General features: G+C 39.2%; 2 protein-coding genes across 3 annotated transcripts in view; one reads left to right on the top strand and one right to left on the bottom strand.

The window, feature by feature from the left end:
* Window positions 1-3926, top strand: part of LOC148719993 (uncharacterized) — a 21479-nt gene extending 17553 nt beyond the window's left edge. For both annotated transcript variants that reach the window (XM_088739504.1, XM_088739503.1), the window contains exons 9-10: window positions 1-2534; window positions 2891-3926. The exon at window positions 1-2534 is cut by the window's left edge and continues 697 nt beyond it. In XM_088739504.1, the coding sequence (XP_088595630.1) occupies window positions 1-2522 (2522 nt within the window). In that variant the 3' untranslated portion in view covers window positions 2523-2534; window positions 2891-3926. The remainder of the gene's footprint in view (window positions 2535-2890) is intronic.
* A 7695-nt stretch (window positions 3927-11621) lies between these two features.
* LOC148719994 (uncharacterized) lies at window positions 11622-16390 on the bottom strand. Its single transcript, XM_088739576.1, has 5 exons — window positions 16307-16390; window positions 15547-15601; window positions 14314-14386; window positions 13639-13702; window positions 11622-12981 (listed from the first exon to the last, which is right to left on the bottom strand). The coding sequence occupies exons 1-5, from the start codon at window positions 16357-16359 to the stop codon at window positions 12636-12638; spliced, it is 591 nt and encodes a 196-aa protein (XP_088595702.1). The 5' UTR covers window positions 16360-16390; the 3' UTR covers window positions 11622-12635.
* Window positions 16391-16929: the final 539 nt, after the last annotated feature.

Below are 16929 nucleotides of genomic sequence, written 5' to 3' on the forward strand. Positions count from 1 at the left end.
CTTATTTTCGTCTAGGCCAGTTCAAAACAGCAATCGGGTACCATCAACGTCATCTAGAAATTGCTAAAGAAGTAGAAGACAAGGCCGGAGAGGGAACAAGTTATGGCAATCTCGGCTGCGCTTATTCTCGTCTAGGACAGTTCAAAACAGCAATCGGGTACCATCAACGTCATCTAGAAATTGCTAAAGAAGTGGAAGACAGGGCCGAAGAGGGAACAAGTTATGGCAATCTCGGCTGCGCTTATTCTCGTCTAGGACAGTTGAAAACAGCAATCGGGTACCATCAACGTCATCTAGAAATTGCTAAAGAAGTTGGAGACAAGGCCGGAGAGGGAAGAAGTTATGGCAATCTCGGCTGCGCTTATGGTAGTCTAGGACAGTTCAAAACAGCAATCGGGTACCATCAACGTGATCTAGAAATTGCTAAAGAAGTGGAAGACAAGGCCGGAGAGGGAAGAAGTTATGCCAATCTCGGCTGCGCTTATTTTCGTCTAGGACAGTTCAAAACAGCAATCGGGTATCATCAACGTCATCTAGAAATTGCTAAAGAAGTGGAAGACAAGGCAGGAGAGGGAACAAGTTATGCCAATCTCGGCTGCACTTTTTGTCGTCTAGGACAGTTCAAAACAGCAATCGGGTACCATCAACGTCATCTAGAAATTGCTAAAGAAGTGGAAGACAGGGCCGGAGAGGGGACAAGTTATGGCAATCTCGGCTGGACTTATTTTCGTCTAGGACAGTTCAAAACAGCAATCGGGTACCATCAACGTGATCTAGAAATTGCTAAAGAAGTGGGAGACAAGGCCGGAGAGGGAACAAGTTATGCCAATCTCGGCTGCGCTTGTACTCGTCTGGGACAGTTCAAAACAGCAATCGGGTACCATCAACGTCATCTAGAAATTGCTAAAGAAGTAGGAGACAAGGCCGGAGAGGGAACAAGTTATGGCAATCTCGGCTGGGCTTATTTTCGTCTAGGACAGTTTAAAACAGCAATCGGGTACCATCAACGTCATCTAGAAATTGCTAAAGAAGTGGGAGACAAGGCGGGAGAGGCAGGCTCACACTTTTCTCTTGGTATAAATTTGGAATTTGAAGGGAATCTCATGAGAGCGCTTGACCATTGTCGTTCGAGTGTAAGGATTTATGATGATATCAGGGATAGTCTTCAACCTAATGACAACTGGAAGATTTGCTATCGCAATCAGCACAAAGATGCATACACAGCTTTCTGGCGCATAAACCTTAGGCTTGGTGAAGTTGTCAAAGCTCTCTTTACCGCAGAAAAAGGACGTGCTCAAGCTCTGAGAGATCTTATGAACTCGAAATATAAGGTTGGAGACTATTCAGAAAATACCAGCCCAGACGTTTTTCTGAGTCGTGTTTCATCTACTACAGTTTTCATCGCCATTAGTGGGCCTTGCGTTTACTTCTGGATTTTCCTTAGCAATGATAACGTCCAGCTGAGAAAGGTACATGTCAATAATTACAGATATCAGGAAGAATTGGAATTTTTCATCGAGCAGATGAACAGAAACGCCCTTAAGGAGATCGGTTCTAGTAGAGATGCTGTAACCGGTGAGAATCGGCCGATTGATTCGCTGAAAGAGGAGGAGGTGGCGAACGATATGATTCGAATCGACGTGAAGTCTTCCCAATCAACTGCTCTGCAGAAGCTTTATGATATCATCATTACTCCCATCGCTGATCTGATCGACAGCAAAGTGCTCACAGTTGTCCCTGAGGGGCCATTTTGCCTTGTACCTTATGCAGCACTAGAGGACCCGAAGTCAACATACCTAAGTGACTCTCTCAGAATTCGCATGCTTCCGTCCCTGACGACTCTACAATTAATTAATGATTGCCCAGCTGAATTCCACATGAAGACTGGTGCTTTGCTTGTCGGCGACCCATGTTTTAAACATATCCTTCATCAGGGAAAACCGTTGATACAACTGCCAGGAGCAAAGAAAGAAGTTGCGATGATCGGACGAATCCTCAATACTTCCCCACTAATAAGAGAAATGGCCTCAAAAGATGAAGTTTTAAAACGACTTTCATCGGTGGCTTTAGTACACATTGCAGCGCATGGTAAAATGGAAACTGGAGAAATCCTTTTGGCTCCAAACACCTCAAGAGAAAACCCTCAGCCTCAAGAGACTGATTATCTAATGACGATGAAAGATGTTCTAGAAGTTGGGCTGCGGGCGCAACTAGTTGTTCTAAGTTGTTGTTACACAGCCCGTGGGGAGGTCATGGCCGAGGGTGTGGTCGGCATCGCGCGAGCATTTTTGGGTGCCGGAGCTAGATCGGTTGTGGTAACGTTGTGGGCGATTGAAGACGAGGCAACCCTGGAGTTCATGAGTTTCTTCTACGATGCACTGGTTAAAGGCAAGAGGGCAAGTGAAGCTCTTAATGAAGCCATGAAGTGTATGAGAGAATCTGGAAATTTCAAGGAGGTGAAGCAGTGGGCACCATTCGTACTCATTGGTGATGATGTTCACCTGGATTTCGAGGAAATTTAGATGCTGAACCATGTAATTACTCTGTTTATAACTTTAATTCAGTACTAAGCGACTTCAGATCAGAAAGATAGCTTTAGATGTGGGAAGAGATGCTTTTCTTTGCCATGCGATTCTTTTTCTTCAGGCTAGAGTTTCCTTGTTGCACGAGCAAATTGACATGGCATGCAAATGACTCGCAACATTTTCTACGATATGGTTTTTCGTAGAAAACAAGAGAGGTTAAAAATCACTTTTGTTCGAATTGATCCTGTTATGCACTGTCTCGTCTTATTTCGCATAGCCGAATTAAGGAAAGAGATTTACGGAAATTCAACAAGCTCCCCTAAGTTTGCTCTTCTTAACGTATTTTTTTTATTATTATTTTTCAGTTAAGGAAGTGAGCCTTCAAGAAAGAAAGCTGATGCAGTTTAAAGTTGTCTGTAGACGTTTGTACCAAAACCTACTGGGCTTCCGATGAAATGTCTGTGGTGGTCTTCTTTTCAAAACAGGGAGAACGAAAAGACGGTTCAATCTAAAAATTTAAGAAGAGCCCCTATAGATTTCTATTGTTTCAAAAATTGTTTCTTCGCTTCCAGAAATGCTCTTGAATTTTAGACATATCAAAGAGAAAGAACTTTAAAGCGTGTTGATCGCTTATGTCTGGTTCAAATTAGTTTATAATGTTATTTTTTTAATAAGTGATGTCTTAAAATTATCACGACTGGCTAGGTAGCTGTAATGTAATATGAATGAAGTCGTTACCTATAAACACATTTTTAGGTGTTGCATTTTCGTCTAAGTCGAATAGGTTTCTTTTTTTAAAATTTTTCTTGATCCATTTTTGCCGTATAGCTGAGTGAAAGTTATATGCTTGTACAGATAGTTTCCAGAGAACTTGAAGAGTAATCAGTTGTCCCGCAATTGTTCGATAATCTTAGTTCTAGACGAATGGAAATTGCGTGACTAACTTTTCGAGGAATTTTACCTAGTTATTTGTTATCGAAGTTATTTTCTGCATCTTATTAATTCGTTTTGTCAGACTTTGAGCGCCTGATTCTAACTGTTATGGCCAAGGTTTAACCTTGTTTTTACCAATATTTAGAAAGATTTCTCTTTTGCGTTTGATTGCGATAAATTGTACCTTGTGTAAATGTATCAGATACATTTTAAGAATGCTGTTAAAAACCAATTGTTCAGTTGGAAAACGAAAAGCTTCAATGAATAATTTAATTTTCTTTTCTTTTTATTCGGAAACGGCATGGCAGTTTCAAAATTGTCTTAAACGAATTGTCGAGGGGAAAAGTTCAGAAAGTTTAGTTGGAGCCGGATGATATTATATCAGGTCACTCCAATTGTTGTATTGACCTGTTTTTCACTTTCTTTGTAATTGCTTTTGCATTAAATGCCGTTGTTTAAGTTACAGAAGAGTGGATTTTGGAATTTATTGACGGGGTTGTGCTGCATTGTCAGGGAAGAGATATCTGCCTAACAAAAAGAAACAATCACAACAAAAACAACAGCAACAACAAAATAAATTTTCTGGTATGTTAGCCGCTCCAATCTCCTGTGGGGAGAAAAAGCATTGATAAACTACTTATACGATTCCTGAATCTTATGGTTTTCGTATTGAAGAAGATCCTGAAATTTGCCCCGTTATGTCTCGTGATAAGCCTTCATTCGGAAAAGAAATATCGTTAACCTCCAAATGGCCAAATTTAGGCGTCTGCCAGATTGCTTTTTCCAATGCGGGTTGGTTTTAGAGACTGAGGGCCGGTCATTGGAACAAAGTTTAGCCATTGTTTATCAGAACCGCGTTCAATGCCATCTGAAATTTAGCCGAACCTTTGTTTTTGTGAAGAGTGTTCGGAGAGCCGAAAGCTAGCAGTGAAAGGACGTTCATTGAATGAAAACTTACCACTTATAGAAAATACGTACGTAAGGCCCACTCCTTGCGTAAATACGCGGTTTGGTTGAGACCTCGTGTAAATAACCGACCTTGACTATTTTTACCTTTGAAAAAGGTCTTGATATCAAGGCAAATAGTTATTCCACCTTATCTCTGTATATAGTACAAATAGGAGATAGATAAACACGGTAAGTTACTCATGTATTGTAAGGGAGCGGGCATGAATTCGAAAAGCACGAATTACTCTTTGTTGATTACGCTAATCTCCTTTCAATGTCTTCTCTCTGAAACTGTTTACGAGCTTTCGTGATAATCAGTTGTTTGAATAGCAGAGTTGATTGTCGGAAAAATCATGTCAGCATAAATTATGATAATATTTTCCTGGAAACTTAGAATTCCAGGTGCGCTGGTGACAATCAGTCTTCGCTACTTTGCTCAACTGGAACCCTCGCTAAAATGCAACTAATTTGTCACGATATACACGCTAAGTCGTTCGCACATGGAAATTCAAGGGAGATGGTTCAATGCGAGTTATCATTTAGCGGGACTAAACAGTATTCCTTATAAAGGCTGATGGTTTCGAAAGAAACTGTTTGGGGCTGCGTCGGTGGGTATAACGAAATAATTTGGATATATCAACAAAGTTGAAATGGTATTCCTTATATACTACAGCTGCCCCGTGAAACATCGAGGTGCTAGGCATAATAAGAATTCTTTGCGTAAAGACAATACGCGTTCCTTGCTACCTTAATCATTTCCATTATATCTTATTGACAGAAAGTAAGTCAAACATTGTTATATCAAAGTTTCCTTTCACAAGCGATTGTTTTACAATTAGGGAGATTTTCCTTCATCCGACGACCGAAGTCCAATTTTACCATCTTTCTTATTCTGTTTGCACGCTTTTTTTTTTGCCAAAATACTTCGCCGTGGTTTTAGATCTCTGGAAAAGAAAGCTGGAAACCTGTAGTCTTCTGTTATATTTGTAATTCCTGCCAGCATATAACACTTCATGAAATCCGGTCACTCTGGAAACTCTAAGGACAAGAAGTTATCTCCGATAAACGGAAGTCTATTTACAAGTTCAAATTCATCGCACTTGAGATCAGTCACCAGGTAAACCCTAAGCGCTTCTTACTATCGCCTGGATTGCCGTAAATTTTCTTGTATGAGCCCTTCACTGTTCCATTGGAGTAATTTGGCAACTGCACGCCGGTAGCATCACCCACAAGGTAACTTGGTTGAAGTCCTCTTTTGCCTAGAAATTTGGGCCCACGACCTCCTCCGGGCGTTTCTTGAGCGGCCTTCATAAGTAGGTACGGGTTACGGTCATTGTCTTTGGCTTTAGTGATGACCTTGTTGGCGTACTCTTGGAATTGAATCTGACCTCCTCTCTGAGCAGCTCTCCGTTGCGTTTGTCCAAGCGTAGTTCAGCTGCCTTGGTTTGTCGCTCTCGCTCCTTCACTTCGGGCTGGTGACATAAAAGAAAGCTTTTAACATTTCAACGAATAAAAACCGTTCCATATACAATAATAATAATAATAATAATAATAATAATAATAATAATAATAATAGTACGGACCCCTTCGCTGGGAACTAAGGCAGCAGTTCCCAGGCTACGAGGTGAAGCAATATAACATCATTATGGATGCCTTCGGGGGGTGGTCATGGGAGCTGGATGTCATGATGCGCGAGCTGGTGGGAGGCAGAAGCACAGACGTACTGCGAAAGATGCAGAGGGCAGTGCTCTCGGGCACGCTGAATATTGCCCGGACTTTCAAGGTGGCAGTTTGAGTTCCTGTCAGAGGGAGGACCGTAGACACAACGGAAAAGCTTTTTAGGATTAGTTAATGTACATTTATTTTTTACTCCATGGCTCACAGGTTACGGTTTTCGTCCTGTGCTGCCTGATTAGAATGTAGCATTCAGTTGATTTCTCTGCGACAATAATAATAATAAGGATAATAATAATAATAATAATGATAATTAACAAACTATTGAGTTATAGATGCACGCGGGAGGTTGCTAAGTACGAAAGAAGGTAAGAGTCGCTCGAGGCGATAGCCGAGAGCGACTCTAGCTTCTTGAGTGCTTAGCAAACCTCCCAAGTACATCCATAACTCAATAGTGTACGCTGTGGTGTTTACCATTTGTTTTATAACATAACATTGATACATTGTAGCTAAAGAGTTCCCTTTTATTTAACAAATCTTACGTGGCCAGAAAAAGATGCGCCCGTGGAAAAATAGTCTTTGCATTTGCTCACGTCAGCAGCGTACACCCATGGGAAAACGAGGGACGCTAAATTGACCAATCAGAGTGCGCGCTTTACTTTGGTTATGTTATAATAATATTTCTCCACTGTGGAGAGCGAGCCGAATTAACCGCCGAACTTTGGAAGCCCCAAAAGAACGATTTTGAGGCCTCCTGGCAGAAAAAAACACTTCCAAACAAGTAATGAACCATTAATCTTTATGAAAAAAATAGTGCTTTACTGCGAATAGTGCTTTACTGCGCTATAAATAGAAATTGATTACTTATTAAAGCACTTAAATAGTGCTTTACTGCGAAGGATCGTGCACATATACGTTTCATAACCGCAATTCATATATATGTATTTCATACATATGTTTTTTGTTTGATTTATCATCTACGGGTTTATGTCGAATTAATTTGATGGCCTGCTCCCAGTTGGCTCGTTAGCTCAATTGGTAGAGCGCTGCACTAGTATCGCAGAGGTCAGTGGTTCGAATCCCGTACAGGCCTGAATTTTTTTCAGGTCTGATAATCACTATTGCTTAAATAGTGCTTAACTGCGAAGGATCGTGCACATATACGTTTCATAACCGCAGTTCATATATATGTATTTCATACATATGTTTGTTGGTTGTCTGAACAGTTCACTCTCTTTCTCTTCACGCATCCTTGCCATTTTCTACAGTTGCAAAAGACCAGAAACACTACTTTAGCAAACACACAGCAAAACTGGAGATAAAGTAAGTTAGTTACCAACTATAAGTTAGTGAAGGCAAGAATTTTGAAAAACTGTTATTGAAGGGTTTCAACCTTCAAAGGGACCAACAAGAAGAGTTCGAATTTTTAAAAAGAAAAACACAGGACAAAAACACAGGTAAATTTTAATTTGAGCTCCTCATTAAGACTTAAGTACCTTTTTAGCTTGAGAAAATTGTCGAATATCTTCTCCTTCCTCTTCAACTTCCTTCTGCTCTAACTGACGCTTAACCTAATAAAAAAAATAGTAAAAAGAAAGACCCGAAATTGCTGAAATACATGTAAATGTATGTACATCTCTTTTTTAATGAATTCTATGAAACAAGCCTCTTTTTTAATTAATTATATAAAACAAGCCTGAGAGTATTAACGATTATCTCGGCTCTAGTAACTATAAGTCACTGAAACAGCCAAGATGCATTTGTACAATGCTGAATATCTGAAACTATCTTTACAGCTTTTGCCTTTTAAACAAGCAAGGTCTAAATTTTATTGAGCCGAACATACTTCTCTATTAACCAGTTGCCTCTGATGTCCTTCCGTAATCTCCTTTTTATTCTTTAAATAAAATAAATTATACAAATAATATTGTACAGTATTTGAGAAAAACCTAATTCTTTCAGCTAGCTAGATCTGTGACTGAGTAGAGGGCTCTTTCAATACGCAATCTCAGAAGGTGTCGAAATGAAAATTACTTTCTTTTGCAACGCTCGTCTGATACATGACTGACTACGCAAGCTGAAAACCAAAACCAAATTTTTAAGTACAGCCATATACATGTAACTGCAAACTCAACTGCAACTGCAAACAAATTGAAAAGTTTTTCTGACTCTCATGGTTACCAGAGCAACGTTAAATCTGTCGATTGGAGGAATGGGTGAGAAAGGGAAACATACACAGAAAGTAACAAATAACACACACAAAAAGTCATATCACGATTAGACTATAAGCGAGGTGCCTGACAGTTTTCTTTCTCTTTTTGTCGTCAAATGGAATTGAGGATGACAACTGCAATAGGATAAATGGTTCCACTTTTCATTGTTGAATCATTGACAATAAGAACACACAACTGTCCTGCAATCTTTCCAATCCCTGTAACTACCCCGGCGCAAGGCACGTCATGATACTCAAGATCAAGTCCAGCAAATTGGAACAACTCAAGCAAGTCAGTTCCGTCATCTAACAGTTTACTGAGTCTCTCTCGAGCTAACAGCTTTTTGTTTCTCTTTATGTGCCGCTCAATAGCTTTTTTACCACCATCAATAAACGCCATGTTAGTATATATTCTTCAAACGATTTAATAATCTCAGTTTGTTGAGTTTACATTGATAAAAACGCTGGACCTTATCAACCTTTTCCTATCAAATCTGCAGATGTTTTAGATCACGTTACACCATAGTTAGCTTTGTTCTTTATTCTCGTCTCGGACGCACGCGGTCAGCTTGTCAAACCCGGCCTTTACAAAGAGTTTAGGCACAGAGATGTTTTGTAAAGCTGTGGTTTCAACCGCACAAGGGTTTACCCTCCAGGTACATTAACGTCTGTCTGTCTTTTCGCTTGTATCTCTGATAGTATTTTGGGTCATTTTGTATTTTTCAAGGCTGTAAAACCAACTCTGCAACGCCCCAAATATGACCGGAATGCTGTGTCAAAATCCATTTCTTTTATCTTCAATTTTTAAATAAATCATTTCATAGGAAATCCTTGTGGTTGGTAGTTGCTACGTTTGTCCAGCGGTAATGGAATAGTCTAAATAAGATTAAAACGTGTGCTCAAAAACAAGTGTACATGAGGGAACGCTGCTTACCAGCAAATGCGGTCGTATATCTTATTTTTGGTCCAAAATGAACACAGCATCACTCCAAAGGTCCTTGAAGCCCAGAACAGTGCCTATCATAACATGAATCTACAGGATGTAAAATAACAGCTAATAAAGACAAAGAAAAACTAAGAAGGTATTTGGTTGGACTGTGAGGTTGGATAAGATACATTTGTGTACAGTGGAACCTCGATTTAACGAACCTCTACATAAGGAAGTCCTCGGTAGAACTAGCTACATATTTTGAGATTCAGCCCGGCTAAAGTTAGAGTAAAATGTATGCTACAAAACCTTGATACAGTAGAACCTGTGAAATTGGTTCGTTATATTGAGGGTTCGTTATATGGAGGTTTTGTGGCATACATTTTACTGTAACTTTAGCCGGGCTGAAGCTGAAATATCGTTCATTACACAGAGGACTTCGCTATGTAGAGGTTCCTTAAATCGAGGTTCCACTGTATAACGAACCAATTTCCCCAGTCCCTTAGCACTTCGTTAAATCGGGGTTCCACTGTATACTATTGTTCAAGATTATGACTATGAGAAAAGCATGGCTTCAGTTGAGGTTGCTACTTTGTGATTTGATATTCTAATGAAGAACAAAACCTAAACTAATTATTGTAAACTTAACTCCAGAAAGAGTTGCAAACTTTTGGAAAAACATTTTTCATTAATTTGTTTTGGTTTTCAGAGTTTTTTCAAGAATTACTGTGGTTCCATTTAATCGCCTTGAGAGGGAAGAGAACTCGGAGGACTCTCTAAACCTCCAAGTTGAATTGAAACCTTTCCTAGATGCAGCCATTCACTGCATTGGCATGATTTTAAAAACTGTTAACTGCATTTGCCAACTTGAGAACAGATAATATTTTCAAGGAGGCCTTGACTATGGCTGATTCTATGGATGGATTGTATACAAGAACTAAACTTAATTGTGTGCTCCTGTTTTTTTTTTTTCGACTGGAAAGGTAATTAACTCGCTGTCTATTGCGACATGTTATTGTCTCACTAAATTTCCCGTATATAGTGAGGCGTTTTTCGTCCTGAACCATGTCCGTTGAATGAAAGATACCATCGCCTTTGTTTTAATGTCGTTTTCTTTAGTTGAGCAGCGCATTGATACATCTATTGCATCAATTTACATGTTCTGTAATTCCGCCACTCGCCGTTTAATCATTCTGTTGAGTAACTCAAGGTATCGTATTTAGCTGTAATTCGCAGCTTGCTCGGTTTGCAATTTCTTTTGTGGCGCTTTTCGGTTGTGGCTGATTTAAACAGTAAAACGCTCTCTTTTCAAAAAAAAAAAAATTCCTCAAAGCTTACAGGATGTGCGGATCACATCTGCTAAGGTGTTTCTGCAGGAAAAGTATTGATTTAAATTACGGGTCAGTGGATGCCACGTGAAATTAGTTTATCGTCTTTTGTAGTGTCACGGCAAGAATTGAAAAGATAATTACGTATTCGGATCAACATAATTTTATGATTAAAACGGTAAAATGCTCTCTCTTCAGAGAAAAAACATTTCCTTGAGGTTCCACGATGCGCCGATCAAACTTATTAAGATATTTCTGCCAGGAAAACTTTTACTAATCAGAGAATGTTTAGAAATACATTTGATGATAAAAATTAACGGTAAAAAACTACGACGTTTCGAAGTCTGCATGACCTCATTATCAAGTAAAATGTTAAAACTGATGTAAAATTGTAGCTCAGAGATTATATACAAATAAAATGTGATAACTTCATTAGAATAATGAGCGTTCATTGTTATTGGTGTCAGATCGTGCAGTATATGTTTAAATAAATACTTTTGCACGTATTGAGTCAGACTTAAACACGCAGTCTGACTCAATACGTGCAAAAGTATTTATTTAAACATATACTGCACGATCTGACACCAATAACAATGAACGCTCATTATTCTAATGAAGTTATCACATTTTATTTGTATATAATCTCTGAGCTACAATTTTACATCAGTTTTAACATTTTACTTGATAATGAGGTCATGCAGACTTCGAAACGTCGTAGTTTTTTACCGTTAATTTTTATCATCAAAACTTTTACTGTTATTTAAAATCGCGTGCAACCTAAAATGATTGTGAGATACTTATCGTCTTCTGTACTGTCATGGCAGGAACTACTTTAAACATAATGTGCTAGTGGCTCTAAGCAAGAAATGACAAAAGGAGAGAACTCAACTGTGTATCGAGTACGAATGTTGAACTACTGGGTATTCCGAAAAAAACAATAAGTAGTTCCGTAAATATCGGGTCAAATTTGGGGCAAGGTCTGAATTCTATTGTTACACCTACTCACTCATATCGACAACATATGTCTCTTCCCCTCCCTAGAGGAGACAATAAACATGTTTCGGTGAAGCCTCTTTCCTTGATTGTAAATACCTTTATTTGTTTCTATACTTCTACCAAATGAGAGAGATATCGAGTTGAATCTGGGAAGAAACATTCCATATCTACAAGAAAACATGTTTTATTTTGATTTTATCAACTCAGTTGATGAAATGAATTGGACACCTTGAAGAGTTTCAAAGCTGACGTGGCGAGTGTTGGCCCTTCGCTCGAAACGTCCGCGTCAGTAATTCTTAAACGGTGGCCAATTAATTTATCAACTCAGTTGATAACACTAAATTACTTTGTAACCGACGCAGCACCATAGTTTTATTACAAAGTTACCCCTCGTTTCTTTTTCTTTTTTTTTACTAGTGGCTGCGCGAAGCAAGGAAGCGGTTTTTTGTCACTGACGTAAAAGTCAGTAAGTCAATGACATACTTCCACATCGGATTCCCCACAAAAACCCGCTTCCTTGCTTCACGCAGCCACGAGTTAAAACGAAGGAAAAGAAACTATAGAAAGCAGTACGTGTTTTCTTACTCTTCTTTCTTTTCATTGAATGCATTTTGTACAAAAATGAAAACGGAATAAATAACATTACCTCTTCCTCCAAAAAAATTCATTTACCATTGATCTGCATACAATCAGGGTACCCCCGAACAGATTCTTTAGTCTTTGATGGAAAAAAAGAAACCTATCACGAGAAAGTGTTTTGCTTTTGTTGTTTGTTTGTTTGTTTGTTTTTTTTTGTAAGTGCGTTACATAATTAGTTGAGCACAGCATAAACTGGGTGACGTTTCATCAATTGCTAGTCAAGAAACGCTTCACATTGATCCGGACGCGGACAAGGCGCGACCTGAAAAAGATGCCTTCCCAGCCAAACACTTGTGGAATATAAATATTCCAAAACTTCATACGCAGGTTAAGTCCAAATTAATTCGGCACAAAAATTACACGACTCGTTAACGATACTTCGCAGCCTACTAAAATGCAAAAATTGCCAAAGACGTTATAAACCTTCGTGCACACAGTTTCTGACCAACGCACTATCTTCCACTGTCACGACATTCAACGACCAATTTCCGAAACCGCGCGGCCGAACCCGGCCGAGCAGTTTTCGCCGAAGTAGGCGGAGAGGGCGTCAGTCTTTTTCGATTGGCAGATGTCGGTAGGGGAGGGGAAATCTGCCTGCGAGGAACTCCGCTGACCTCAGAGCTTTTACTTGTTAGTACGCGGTTGAGTACCATGCCACGATGACGTCGGTCTTGTGCAGAAAGCGAAGGTCTGGGTACGGGATGAGGTTCGGCCCCAGTGGATACACGTCTGTTGAGTGAAGGTTTTTCATTGAACGAAGCTTGTCTTTTGGAGTCTGAAAGTTTTCGTTGCGATTGTCTACAATACAAAACGAGTGAGAGAATAAGATATGACCATTGCCACGGGCCCGGAACATGGCTTTTTGTTGTTTCCTGGCTAGAGAGGTGTTAGTCACTTGTCGTTCCCTTGGAGAATTTTGCCAGCGGGGGCTCTCGGATACGTAATTAAAGTGTTGTCACGGAGAGAGAAATGTGGATACTGGAACATTCTGATGTTATGTTTTGGAACTTTATAAAACATTCTTCTAATTGATGCCACTCATTCTTTACTGCGGCATGGACAGTTATTTGTATTATAAGCTTCCGCAACGTTCTAGCGTCGAACACCCACATGTAACAGGGTGGTCATGGTTATAGTAGTTGGCAGAGACAAACTGTTTAGGGAAGCGTTACACATCTGACATAATCTGAAGAGCATGGTATAGCTGCTCATGCAGAAAAGTCAAAATACATTATTGGTACAATACAAAAGTTGTCCCGCTGTGAGGAATGTGCGCTGTCGCTAGGTAACCGACGTTTGGAGCATGAAGGAAAAGGTTATTAAACCCTTGAGTTGGTTTTATAAGATAGTTGTATACGATATTTTTTCTGACACTTAAATTATACCAAAATACATCGATCACTTGTAATAAAGAGTTTAAACGGAGATGGAGAAATCAGATCTTGAACTACTTACTTTGCAACTGCTGAAACGTTGTTAAGAACTTCCTTCTCGAGTTTCGTTCCCAAATCAAGCAAATCTAAACCAAAATAATATAATAATAAAGATAATAATAATAATAATAATAATAATAATAATAATAATAATAAATACGAAAGAGCTTGCACCCTTTTATTGTATTTGGGGCATGCTTTAAACGCAACAAATTAGTTGACACGTTTGTGCCCAGCTACATCAGTGGTTAAAAGTTGGGGCTCACTTGAGTGCTCTTGTCCGACATGAGTCATAGTAATAGCGCTTTATGCCGTTTGCTTGATGCTTATTTGTGTTCTGATTAGCTATTTGTGGTTTTTTCCCCTGACGTTGTGATTGGCTGCTGGTGATTAGTTTGGGTTTTGGTTTGATAACACTCAGCTGAAATGCAATCTGAATAAACAATCACACTAGCCTGAGTGTTGGCCCTCATTGTAAGTGCTTCAGCAAGAACGTATCTTTGCCCGCGGGAAAGTTTGTGACCCCGAATAATGCGAGGCGGAGAGAGCTCTGCAAGAAGTCTAGGGCCAGACCCCCAGCAAATCTTTTCCCGACGCGCCTCAAATCATTCCGTTGACGGATGGACGTGCGTCCTGCATGGCTAATGTAATAATGAGGGCATGTTCGCAGGCTTACATTCACAAAAATAAATGCTACCTCTCAATGACGGCTCTGGTTCATTTGGTGATGTAACCTGGCCTCTATAGTCTGATTCCTCGATTAAGCAATCCTGAGAAACAAACAGAAAATAATGTCCAGCTGAATTAAAGCAGCATACGGCGACAACCTCAATGAAAGTCAGCTCTCTTGGGAAATTTTCGTCAAACAGCCACAAGGGGTCGTCCAACTAAACTCAAAGGTGGAATTTATAAGCTTAGACCACAGTAAGTGAGCACTAGCTTCACTGACAGCAGTAACCCTGCTGCTTTAACCCTTAAACTCCCATTAGAACTGATTATGAATTCTTACCTCTAGCTGCTGCATATTTTCTCGAATTGAATTTGAATTGAATGTCTTATTCATGTGCCATTTTGTAATTTATGATACATCAGTAGAAATAAAAGGAATTACATATACATTAATATAATACAACTGAAGATTTAGCGCGTGGTGAGGAAACCTGTGAGGAAACCAAAAGGCTTCTGCAAGCTACAGGCTCCTCATATTTTACGAAAGTGAGGTAAAAAAAATATATAAATAAAAAACCTTTTATAGCACAAGAAGTGCTAGGGGGGGGGGGGGGGGCGAGCAAACAACTGAAACAAATCTTTCAAATTGAACATAACATTGTCATTAAGAATCCCAACTGGCTGGAGGCAAACCAGCTGGCTATTTACAAGCATGGCCGAGGATTTGAACTCGGAGCTTCCGTGAAACAAATCCAGGTAGTGGTCAGGGTGGGTCTCGAACCTGGGAGTGGTGGATTGTGAATCTAACGCACTGACGACTCGGTCACGCCACCTCCTTGTTATCAGTTTTTTGACTTGATCTGGGTACCAATATTTTAGGTTAAAAAGGAAAGAACACACACACACATATAAAATAAATGACAAACAATAACAGGCACTCAAACTATTAACTATGAACAAACATAATACTTAAGCAGCTTAAGAAAAGAAGGGATTCAACTTAGGAGTAACGTTTACAATTTAGACTTAAACAGGGAAAGTGTGTCAACATTTTGGATTTCTATATTCAGAGATTTCTTGTAAATAAGTTGTGAGAATTTTGGCATCGGGTCAAGATAACAACTGCTACCTAGAAAGTTTGAGTATTCTCATTACTTGTTTGCTGGATAATGTATGGATATTATAGGGAGAAGTTACATGTTAATGACTTCTAGAAGTTAAGGGTAAAGTATCACAACATGATAGGACACATCAGTTGTACCTGCAAAAATGTTATGTCTCCAAGCAGACCTTCCTTCTCCTCTACCAACAACTGCCTACAATTTGACAATACATGCAAGAAATATGGATTAATAAAAAGCAAAAGAGTAGTTGCATCTGGAAACTGGACAAACTTTTTTCCCATTTGCATTAAATACATTGCTTGGAACATGCTGCCAAAGTAATCAAAATAGCCAATCAGAGGAAAGGACAACAGGACAAGGTCACCCAATGAATTCATAAATGGTTGTATGTGTGGGAAAGGTGTTTCAAACAAATGGGTTTATTTTTGCATCTGATTAGTTAGGAAAGTGGTCATCAGAAATTTTCTCACAATTTTTTTTCGCAATCAAAATTTAAGAGTAATTGCTTAGTAACCAGAGGATAAAACTTCTGAAAAGTGTAGGCTACAATAGCATGCAGAAAAGTCAGAAAGTTACATCATTCCACATGAGGCCATAAAATCTACAAGCATACATGTATGCTCTCCTCATGACCAATCAAGATGATATCTGAAAACTTGATATTAACATACCGCTAAATGAAATGGAATCACTGCTAAATATTAGTACAGTTGAACCTTGCTTATCGAGACTGGCAGGGACTAGGCTTAAAAGTCTGGATAATCAAAAGTCTGGATAATGGAAAATATGGATATAACTGTTCCTAGATAATGGAGCAGAGAAGCAAGTCTACAAATTAAAGCGAAAAATTGGGATAATTGAGTTTGGGATAATTGAGGTTTGAATTTGAGTGAGTACCTTAAATGATGGGTAATTCTATCAATTTCCAATGCATTCAGCTTGTCATTCATGGACTCCAGATGGTCAATGAGAGAAGAAGTGCACCTGAATTAAAGAAGCTTCTTAAAAGGGTTGATATTATTGGCCAGTTTCACACTTGTGGATAATCCATTCCACAGCTGCGCACACATATAAGTGAAAGGTTTTTTCATAAAATGTACATGAAATTTAGGTGCGCACAAATTAATGCCCGTTCCTCTCAGATTGTACATAGTTTCCCTAAAACTAAAAAAATCTCTGATATATTTGGGACCGTCGTTATGCAAACATTTATATAACAGAATAAGGGATTGTTGTTTCCTTCTCTGCCGGTCTAACGTTTCCATATTCAAGATTCGCAACAATTCATCATAGAGAGTAGATTTGCAATAACCTAGCAGTGATCTAAGAATATAATAGTTGGCATCTTCTAGCCGATTCACTAGCACTTTCCTCACTCCAAGAAAGAGGGGGCAACAGTATTCAAAATGAGGGAGAATTTTTATAGAGCCTTAACATAACATCGCCAGGGACAAAACGCCTAATTCTTCTGAGTGCGCCACTTTTAGCGTATACCTTTTGCAGCTGTTTAGTAATGTGAT

Source organism: Stylophora pistillata, chromosome 11, assembly GCF_964205215.1.
Source record: "Stylophora pistillata chromosome 11, jaStyPist1.2, whole genome shotgun sequence".
Lineage (NCBI taxonomy): Eukaryota > Metazoa > Cnidaria > Anthozoa > Scleractinia > Pocilloporidae > Stylophora > Stylophora pistillata.

Excerpts from the sequence above, each read along its gene's own strand:
- LOC148719994 (XM_088739576.1), bottom strand. The coding sequence starts at position 16,359 with ATGAATGACAAGCTGAATGCATTGGAAATTGATAGAATTACCCATCAT. Across the intron at positions 14,387-15,546 it reads GAGACATAACATTTTTGCAG|GATTGCTTAATCGAGGAATC; the intron begins GTACAACTGATG and ends TTTGTTTCTCAG. Across the intron at positions 13,703-14,313 it reads ACCAGAGCCGTCATTGAGAG|ATTTGCTTGATTTGGGAACG; the intron begins GTAGCATTTATT and ends ATTTTGGTTTAG.